This window comes from Amia ocellicauda, chromosome 1 (assembly GCF_036373705.1).
Source record: "Amia ocellicauda isolate fAmiCal2 chromosome 1, fAmiCal2.hap1, whole genome shotgun sequence".
Lineage (NCBI taxonomy): Eukaryota > Metazoa > Chordata > Actinopteri > Amiiformes > Amiidae > Amia > Amia ocellicauda.
In genome coordinates, this window is record NC_089850.1 from 60,579,582 (window position 1) to 60,590,832 (window position 11,251).

Below are 11,251 nucleotides of genomic sequence, written 5' to 3' on the forward strand. Positions count from 1 at the left end.
AAAGATGACAGTTTTCAAATGGGGGCGGGAATAGTGTGGCAAGCTTCTCGACCCCTTTCCTAATAAGGAGAATCAAAGCTTCAAACAGCGCGACTATTTCTATGTTGGCCAATGAAAATATAGCTAAACCTGACTAATCCCCGCCTTTTTGATCAAATAAGGATGTATGGGGCGTGGCAGAACACGTCGAGCCTGCCTACACACCAATAGTATCATTGTAAGGGCGTGGCTTTGAGGGACTCCCGAGCCTTATATAAACAGTGCATTTGGGTGTACGGACTCGCGTTGTTGTTGTATCCCGGTTTGTCTTCTCTGTAGTCTGCGCCCTTCCTCACGCCACACCGAGGCCTCATCAGTCGCGCATTGTGTTATTCCCTGGGCTGTAAACATGTCTCCTACCAGGACGTTTTTCGTGGGTGGAAACTGGAAGATGAACGGCGACAAGAAGTCCCTGGGGGAGTTGATTGACATCTTGAACGCCGCTAAACTTCACGCCGATACCGGTGAGCGATGGCTTGAGATGACTTCTTGCGTGTATTTAACTCTGTGCGACAAACGAGAGCACTATATACCCTCCAGTAGTGTCGTATACGGACACTTCTGGACCATGCAATAGTTCTGTACAATCATGCATAATATGGAGGCGAGTGACCTTTGTGAAATAGAGGACACGCTACAATAAATTAATCAATACTTCCCTTATTGAGGGCAGCATTGGACTTCTCGCTTACAATTGGCTATATTAACATTTATCTGAGTAATGGTCAGTATGTATCCTGCCAATGCTGCTGTGACTCAAATTGCGCAGGAAACATGGGGTGAAAGACGGAGAAATTGGAGGCAGTGAATGTCGGAGAAAGATGGAGGGATGCAAACCAGTGGACAGATTTCCTCTGTGGAGGAGAGTCGCTATTTTGGCTGAACGGATACAGCGAGCGCAGTGAAATCCGCTGTGAGGGAGCTGTGATCTTGAGCCGGTGGCCGTGTGTGAAATGCAGTGCGTGAATAAGGCGGACTGAGTGCAGTTGCTGCGCGGTGACGGCGGGCCGCAGGCGGGCGTGTGTGCCGGGCTGCACGTAGCGGCCAGTCCGCGCCGGTGTCTGCTCTCCGCTCGCAGCGCCCCGGTACTGCCGCCTCTGCCGGGGTCTGTAGGGTAGCAGCCTGTGCTGTGTGCGGGGATAACGGGGGATAACGGCGCTTCTGCAGTGCTTGGGCTACACGGCGACCATGGGGAAAGCGTGGTGACCCAAATTCACTATTGCAGGACAATAATTCGGGTGTTATGAATAGATTAAGAAATGTATGATTTAGTCCAAATGTCAGACTAGGACCAAGTCACTTCAATGGCAGTGAAAGTCCGTTTTGACTTGTGGCATATTCAGACAGGATGCACACGTGCTCTGAAGTGACGGGTTTGTTTGTACATCGCTTAAAGTTGATCCTATAAAGGCATATTTTTCCGATCAATCCCATTTAATCTTTTAGGAGCCCTGATAAGCACACGAGCTATTTAATGTTTGTGAAATTTGCCATTTTAAGTCATGCTATAAATGCCATCTCCTCTGAATAAAACCAGGCAACCGTGATCTAGCACCAATATCCATATTGTGTAGTCCAGTACTTAATCACTGCGCCTATATTTTGGGGTGGCTTTAATTTTACAAGGAAATCTACAACTTGAAATCTTACTACTTTTTTTTTTTTTTTTTTTTACAGTTGAACTTTACTCAAGAGAAAGAAAACAGACATGAACTTTGAACACATTTGGAAATGGTCGGTTAGAAATATTAGCACCGACCTGGCTCTCTAGCTGTATTAGTTTAGACCTGCCACTCTACAGTACAGTGTAGATCCTCCCTCTAGATGCACCTTTTAAGTTCAAGTCTCAATGGAGGTCATACTGCACTTAATCTATAACCCCTGTGGAATGTGCCCAGCTGAGGCCCTAGACCTTCTGTCCTGACCTCTGACCTTTTCTTGAGGTGAAGGGGCATGGTTAAATGTGTGTGGGGTGTGGTGAAGATAAATATAGCAACACTGACCCCAGATACTGTTACTCGGTTAATGTCACTTTGTCTGGGCAGACATGCTCTCTCCTGCCTGAATGTCAACAGGGGTTCAGAGACCAGTGTATATATTAACATAAGGGTATCATTATTTGAGGATACTTGGACATCAGACAGGTTTTTAAAATTGCCTCTGAACTGCCCAGCCATGCTGTTGATGTTGACTCTATGCAATTATTCAGAAACTGCATGGCTGTAATTGGCACCGTTACTTAAATTTAAGTAACAAGCCTGGTTCATCAAATGGACTCTTCTCCTTTGTAAACGGTTTTCTAAATTGAAATCATCCAATGCAATGACTTTTGATAACGTTTAAATCTTATTGTGTACATTTTAAATATTGCCCAGACAATGAAATGGTGTACCTTTTAAATAGGGCCTGATTAAAACTGTGGTTTGATGGGTGGTAGGAGGTGGTTCACCTTCAAATGCGCAAGTGGACCAGATTACCCCTGATAAAGTAATGCATTCCTGATCACTCTTGCATGATGCTGGATTATTTTTCATGTGTTATCCATATGAGATGCATGGCTAACAATGCTGTACAAGTCACCATGGATAAGCCTACTTGATTTGATTAGGAAGTCTTGATTACTGCATTGCCTTAATTTGCAGAGATCTAATTTTGGTAATTTTATATTTCCGGTTTTTTCCAGTGTTGAACAGGTAAATGGAAAATTTAGTTATAAGTTATACTTGTGAAAGACAAATGGGTTAGGTTTAGACTTTGCCCCTAAAGGAAGAACAATCAAAACCTCTTACAATAACTGCTCGGGAGCAACCCTGGATATACAATTATCTGCTGTACTTCAATGCCTGCTCACTACACTTATAGTATTGAAAACCTCTTTTGATGAAATGTACAATTTCATGGCCTTAGCCTAGTTGCCTGTTGTAATATTTTCTTGTTGCTGTGTAGTACGAAGACCAATATCAAACCCTTGCAGACCTGCATGGGGTGATGTGCTTAGTGTAATTTTGATGTAGTTGTGGATCACTGTAATATCCCTTGCAGCACCCTGTGTGAAAGTTAACAAATCCTAGCACTTGAGGACTGGTGATTTTAGTGGTGGTGCAGGTTTTACTGAATTGGTTAATAGTGCAGCAACTCATAAAAGGTATTTTGCTAGTCGGCTGTGAGGTGAAAACTGAAACCATTGATCCAGTTAATTACAGTAAAGCATATCTACACTTTTTAAATTGCAGATGCTTAATAAACTATTTAGAACTTTGTTTAAAATGTATAAAAATCCATCATTCGGTTCTAACCCCAATATAGACTGCTTAATTCAACACTTTTTCCACATGGGTGCAGAAAGGCATTTTCAGTCCAGCTGTAAATCCACACTAATTACACAAACCTTAAATCAATTTGTACTGAGGGACAACTGAATTGAATTCCAACATTTGACAATTAAAAGGCTCCAATTATAGGGCAGGGCTTAATTGGGAAGAAATGTGTTTAAGAGGTGTAAATTGGAAAGTGGGTCATCTGTGAAATCCATTTAGGTCCTTAAAACTTCATGGTTTTAATTGGTCACTTGTATTTGATTTTTATATGCAGACCTAATGTAAAGCAAGGGTCTTCAGTCTGTAACTATTCCGTTTCAGGGCTTGAATTGAAGACCCTTGCTTGGCAGCTCTGTACTGGAAATCTCCAGGGCTGAACCATAGCTGAACTGTAACTCCAGAGTCGATGTGTAGTGCCTAGTCCACAAATGTATTATCCTGTGTAGTCCAGTCAGTTTGCCCTTGTTTACTTCCTGCTCTCTGACTGATGCACTATGCTCAAACTCACTGACCTCTATGTGCATTCTCTGTAACTTGCCAGTAAATCTGTTATCTCCCCCAGATGTGGTTTGTGGTGCTCCCACCATCTATCTCGACTTCACTCGTCAGAAACTTGATGCCAAGATTGGAGTAGCAGCTCAGAACTGTTACAAAGTGGCCAAGGGGGCCTTTACTGGGGAGACCAGGTACTGTACTTTTCTCTTCAGAGTCTGTATTAAGAAGGGCTAAATGCCAGTTGGTATAAGCTGGTTACAAATTACCCTACAGACCCTGCCATTTTGGATTGTCTTGGGTCATAATTGAAAGGAATCAACCCATATCTGAAGCTGTTAGTCTGTAGGATGTGTTAAGTCTTGGGGAAATGTAGTCCAGATGTACTGGTGTTGGTCACATACTTACGCTTGGGTTTTCCCTCCCTCTTAGTCCTGCTATGATCAAGGACTGCGGAGTGAACTGGGTGATCCTGGGACACTCTGAAAGGCGCCATGTTTTTGGGGAGTCCGATGAGGTAAGGTCAGCCATGTGGATTTCTCAACTCTTCATGGAGTTTTCTGGTTTCTGCAGGATTGATTCAACAACTTTATAGACTGGCCAATAGCTTGCATGTACTGTTAAATGGTGTGTATATAAGGTTTACTTTGTCTAATGGGATGCTGTTTCCCCCCTAACAATGCCCTCTGATTGGCTGTCTGGTCCACTCTTTGCAGCTGATTGGTCAGAAGGTGGCTCATTCCCTGGCGGAGGGGCTGGGTGTGATTGCCTGCATTGGGGAGAAGCTGGATGAGAGAGAGGGTGGCATCACAGACAAGGTGGTGTTTGCCCAGACCAAGGTCATTGCAGGTAATTGCCATTCCTGCTAATTGGCACCAATCACTCATTGGTACTGAAGGCAGTAGTTTGTGTAAACTAGCATTGTACTTGTAGAAAATCTCTGCATAAGCCATACAGACCTATCTTGGGGAGCTGGGTTCCCCCCTTTCCTCTCCAGTGTAGTGTAATGTTTTTCTGTTGCAGACAACGTGAAGGACTGGAGTAAAGTGGTTCTGGCATATGAGCCTGTCTGGGCCATCGGAACTGGCAAGACTGCCACGCCCCAGCAGGTACAGTATATTGTATACTGCCCAATAGATTTCTGCAGTATGCCTGTGTGCACTTCAGCCACTACATTTACACTAAATCACACATAGGAGTCCAGTCATAAACTGAAATCTTGAACTTATTAAAATGATCACTAGCCTACAAATTGAACACTTACCAAGTTAATTGCTTATACTAAGAGTGGTGCAACGCTGGATGGTTTTGCATTGACTACAATATGAACTGTTGCTTTTCTTCAGGAACAAATCACTTGAACACAGGGTTTTGTAATGAAGAAATCTTGACATCTGGTGGTTCAGGGAACTACTACATTATAGAACAAATTACATTACCACAACCTTCAAATGTTAAGATGCCAAAATTGCACCTTTCAATTGTCACTATAATTACTTTTTTTTTTTTTTTTTAAATCCATTTACACTTAATTTAAAATGAACTTGGTATTCCTATACAGAATTGCAGAATATGATGGATGTAAATTGAACAGCAGATACTATAGAGGGAGAAACTGTAAGGCTTTGAAATTGCATTTTTAATTCTGTGCAGTGGACCTTTTGCCCATGTTGCTTATGGGCATGCCAGTATGACGGTCTCCACTAATGTAAACCTGAGATGCTTACAGCAGTTTCAGCACACGTGCACGGTTTTCAGAATCCCTGCATGATCACTTGGTTGATGTTGCACTTGGTTCTCTCAGGCTCAGGAGGTCCATGAAAAGCTCAGGCAGTGGCTGAAGACCAATGTCTCTGAGGCTGTGGCCAAGTCTGTGCGCATCATCTATGGAGGTGAGACTTCATTTTAAGAGGAAGCACTTTTGGGAGATGCTACCCTAGCAGAACCCTCAGTGCATCTCTGCCTTTTTAATATATACACGCACGCCTTGGTTACAACGTCTAGCTCCATAGTGTCTCTATGTATAGTTTCTTCTAGAGTCAATGGTCAATCCTCTTTATCCCCTCCCACAGGTTCTGTTACTGGGGCAACCTGCAAGGAGTTGGCCTCCCAGCCAGATGTGGATGGCTTCCTGGTGGGTGGAGCCTCTCTGAAGCCCGAGTTCATTGACATCATCAATGCGAAGCAGTAAGGGAGCAAGTGAAAGGGGATGGAACAGGCCTGGCCCTCAGTAAAGCTGTGTGAAGACACCACTGTGGGACACTGACCCTACCATGACCTCACCTGCCCTGGGATGGTCAATCTGAACGCTGCACTTGGACCCCCTGCCACCTAGCTGCCCCCTGCCCCTTTGCTTATGTGATGTAATTTCCTCTTCCTTTTCAGCCAATGACTGTACTAATGGACTCTGTATAATCAACACTTTACTCATGATGCATACACTGTATTGACCTAGACAAGTGTCTGTAGTTAATCTAACATGGATGCACAATATAGATGTGATGCAACAAATTCAGACCACTGTACAGTGCACTTAGTTTGCACATTGTTCAGTCAGCATTGGCTGTATATGGTTTACTTGGTGCATTTCATAGTGTTGTCTAGGCCTGTTTACAATCTGCACTTGATCTGAATGTTAATTATGGCCTCTCTGTTAAGTGATGTAATGCCCTATGAAGAGTTGATGTAAGCTTGCTTTGGCCACCAATCACTGTAGGGCCCCCCCCCCCCCCTGGTTCTTTCCCATCGGCCTGTCTGCAGTTGGTGTTGCAATGTCTTGGAGGCCTCTGGCTGTAAAGGAAAATAAACCTGGTCTATTAACGGTTCAGACTCTTTAATGTGTCACTTCTTTTGGGGAGAGACCCCCACCCCCCCATTTTTCAGTGACTGGTTTCCATTTTTTTTTTTTTTCTCTTTTGTGTGCATCAGACCTGCTTCTGCAGGGTGAGTACCTTCAGATTATTAAACACTTTTCGGAAAGTTGCCATGTTTCACTCCTCCTGAAAGGACATGTTGCACTCCTGTTTAACAACCCTGGTTATAAAGCAGGACTACATAAGGCTTTAATTACAGTAGCCTATCAATCCAGTGCGAATGCTTCAGACCTAATTTAAAAGAACTGCAATAGTACACCATAACTTAAATTCAGAGGCAGTAGAAGATGTTTATGACAATGGTTACAGCAGGGTTCAATGTGCGTCTCAAATGTAGATACTTAAGGATGTTTAAGTACTGGATTATACGTGTATAATGAGCAATATTACATAAGTATTCCTCCACCCAAGGACATTTTGTAGTGTTACAATCTGGAAATAAAATGGATTGGGATTTTTGGTTACTTTTTTTTCATGCACTATAAACTAAGAAGTGTTGCTGGTGTAAGTATCCCCCCCCCCCCTTTGCTATTACCCTTAAATCAGTGGTGCAGCCAATTGTGTTTAGAAGTCACAATTTGTTGAATATTGTCCATTTGTGTCACATGATCTCAGATTGTTTCTGGAAGGCCCAAGGTTATCAAGCAGCATATCCAAACCACAATATGAATCCGAGAATGTTCTGGAAAAGCAGCAGTCAGGGTTGGACTATAAAAAACAAAACTTTGAACATCCCCCCCAGAGCACAGTTAAATTCATTATTACAAAAAAAATGGAACTAATACAGCACAACCATGATTTTGCCTAGGGAAGGCTGTCCACTGAAAATGATCAAGCAGGCAAGGAGGTTGGTGGTCAGGGAAGCCACCAAGAGGCCAAAGGTCACTCTGAAGGAGCTGTACAGTTCCACAGTGAGGAGGGGAGACCTGTCCATATGTCAGCTATTACCTGGGTGCTCCTCAAAGCTGGACTATATGGAAGAGTAATCTGGAGAAAGCCATTACTGAAAATCCATCACATCAAATCCCATTTGGATTTTGTCATAAGGCATGTGGAAGACACAGCAAACATGTGGCAGAAGGTTCTCTGATTGGATGAGAACAAAATGGAACTTTTTGGCTTAAATGCTGAATGCTATGTGTGGTGCAAACCAACACTGCTCATCTCCCTGAGAACACCATCCCCAGAGTAAAGCATGGTGGTGCAGCATTGTTAGCACAATGGGACGAATGGCCTCCTCTCTTTGTAAACTTTCTTATGTTCATATACACTCACCTAAAGGATTATTAGGAACACCTGTTCAATTTCTCTTTAATGCAATTATCTAACCAACCAATCACATGGCAGTTGCTTCAATGCATTTAGGGGTGTGGTCCTGGTCAAGACAATCTCCAGAACTCCAAACTGAATGTCTGAATGGGAAAGAAAGGTGATTTAAGTAATTTTGAGCGTGGCATGGTTGTTGGTGCCAGACGGGCCGGTCTGAGTATTTCACAATCTGCTCAGTTACTGGGATTTTCACGCACAACCATTTCTAGGGTTTACAAAGAATGGTGTGAAAAGGGAAAAACATCCAGTATGCGGCAGTCCTGTGGGCGAAAATGCCTTGTTGCTGCTAGAGGTCAGAGGAGAATGGGCCGACTGATTCAAGCTGATAGAAGAGCAACTTTGACTGAAATACTGTTACAACCGAGGTATGCAGCAAAGCATTTGTGAAGCCACAACACGTACAACCTTGAGGCGGATGGGCTACAACAGCAGAAGACCCCACCGGGTACCACTCATCTCCACTACAAATAGGAAAAAGAGGCTACAATTTGCACAAGCTCACCAAAATTGGACAGTTGAAGACTGGAAAAATGTTGCCTGGTCTGATGAGTCTCGATTTCTGTTGAGACATTCAGATGGTAGAGTCAGAATTTGGCGTAAACAGAATGAGAACATGGATCCATCATGCCTTGTTACCACTGTGCAGGCTGGTGGTGGTGGTGTAATGGTGTGGGGGATGTTTTCTTGGCACACTTTAGGCCCCTTAGTGCCAATTGGGCATCGTTTAAATGCCACGGCCTACCTGAGCATTGTTTCTGACCATGTCCATCCCTTTATGACCACCATGTACCCATCCTCTGATGGCTACTTCCAGCAGGATAATGCACCATGTCACAAAGGTCGAATCATTTCAAATTGGTTTCTTGAACATGACAATGAGTTCACTGTACTAAACTGGCCCCCACAGTCACCAGATCTCAACCCAATAGAGCATCTTTGGGATGTGGTGGAACGGGAGCTTCGTGCCCTGGATGTGCATCCCACAAATCTCCATCAACTGCAAGATGCTATCCTATCAATATGGGCCAACATTTCTAAAGAATGCTTTCAGCACCTTGTTGAATCAATGCCACGTAGAATTAAGGCAGTTCTGAAGGCGAAAGGGGGTCAAACACAGTATTAGTATGGTGTTCCTAATAATCCTTTAGGTGAGTGTATAAATACGGCTACAACACTCTGGGATACTTAACTTACTCAAATACACTAAATAAATTAATCAAACTTCAATAACATGCGCGGCATCAACTTTTATTTTGTCTGGGATTCGTTTACACAAGACCTTGCCCTGATACGGTAATTAATGGATCATACAATGGTTTTATGAATCGCTGCGTTGTCAAGGTAGAGATGTATTTCTACAGTTGGTAAAGCCTCTATACTAGCATTACCATTGTAGCTAGTAGTAGTGTGTGTATATATATATACACTCACCTAAAGGATTATTAGGAACACCTGTTCAATTTCTCATTAATGCAATTATCTAACCAACCAATCACATGGCAGTTGCTTCAATGCATTTAGGGGTGTGTTCCTGGTCAAGACAATCTCCTGAACTCCAAACTGAATGTCTGAATGGGAAAGAAAGGTGATTTAAGCAATTTTGAGCGTGGCATGGTTGTTGGTGCCAGACGGGCCGGTCTGAGTATTTCACAATCTGCTCAGTTACTGGGATTTTCACGCACAACCATTTCTAGGGTTTACAAAGAATGGTGTGAAAAGGGAAAAACATCCAGTATGCGGCAGTCCTGTGGGCGAAAATGCCTTGTTGATGCTAGAGGTCAGAGGAGAATGGGCCAACTGATTCAAGCTGATAGAAGAGCAACTTTGAATGAAATAACCACTCGTTACAACCGAGGTATGCAGCAAAGCATTTGTGAAGCCACAACACGTACAACCTTGAGGCGGATGGGCTACAACAGCAGAAGATCCCACCGGGTACCACTCATCTCCGCTACAAATAGGAAAAAGAGGCTACAATTTGCACAAGCTCACCAAAATTGGACAGTTGAAGACTGGAAAAATGTTGCCTGGTCTGATGAGTCTCGATTTCTGTTGAGACATTCAGATGGTAGAGTCAGAATTTGGCGTAAACAGAATGAGAACATGGATCCATCATGCCTTGTTACCACTGTGCAGGCTGGTGGTGGTGGTGTAATGGTGTGGGGGATGTTTTCTTGGCACACTTTAGGCCCCTTAGTGCCAATTGGGCATCGTTTAAATGCCACGGCCTACCTGAGCATTGTTTCTGACCATGTCCATCCCTTTATGACCACCATGTACCCATCCTCTGATGGCTACTTCCAGCAGGATAATGCACCATGTCACAAAGGTCGAATTGGTTTCTTGAACATGACAATGAGTTCACTGTACTAAACTGGCCCCCACAGTCACCAGATCTCAACCCAATAGAGCATCTTTGGGATGTGGTGGAACGGGAGCTTCGTGCCCTGGATGTGCATCCCACAAATCTCCATCAACTGCAAGATGCTATCCTATCAATATGGGCCAACATTTCTAAAGAATGCTTTCAGCACCTTGTTGAATCAATGCCACGTAGAATTAAGGCAGTTCTGAAGGCGAAAGGGGGTCAAACACAGTATTAGTATGGTGTTCCTAATAATCCTTTAGGTGAGTGTATAAATACGGCTACAACACTCTGGGATACTTAACTTACTCAAATACACTAAATAAATTAATCAAACTTCAATAACATGCGCGGCATCAACTTTTATTTTGTCTGGGATTCGTTTACACAAGACCTTGCCCTGATACGGTAATTAATGGATCATACAATGGTTTTATGAATCGCTGCGTTGTCAAGGTAGAGATGTATTTCTACAGTTGGTAAAGCCTCTATACTAGCATTACCATTGTAGCTAGTAGTAGTGTGTGTATATATATACACTCACCTAAAGGATTATTAGGAACACCTGTTCAATTTCTCATTAATGCAATTATCTAACCAACCAATCACATGGCAGTTGCTTCAATGCATTTAGGGGTGTGTTCCTGGTCAAGACAATCTCCTGAACTCCAAACTGAATGTCTGAATGGGAAAGAAAGGTGATTTAAGCAATTTTGAGCGTGGCATGGTTGTTGGTGCCAGACGGGCCGGTCTGAGTATTTCACAATCTGCTCAGTTACTGGGATTTTCACGCACAACCATTTCTAGGGTTTACAAAGAATGGTGTGAAAAGGGAA

At 43.3% G+C, this 11,251-nt stretch overlaps 1 protein-coding gene across 1 annotated transcript; it reads left to right on the forward strand.

Moving 5' to 3' along the window:
* Positions 1-265: 265 nt before the first annotated feature.
* Positions 266-6,673, forward strand: tpi1b (triosephosphate isomerase 1b). The gene is made up of 7 exons (XM_066712268.1): positions 266-503; positions 3,919-4,042; positions 4,281-4,365; positions 4,565-4,697; positions 4,872-4,957; positions 5,653-5,740; positions 5,921-6,673. The coding sequence occupies exons 1-7, from the start codon at positions 389-391 to the stop codon at positions 6,037-6,039; spliced, it is 750 nt and encodes a 249-aa protein (XP_066568365.1). The 5' UTR covers positions 266-388; the 3' UTR covers positions 6,040-6,673.
* Positions 6,674-11,251: the final 4,578 nt, after the last annotated feature.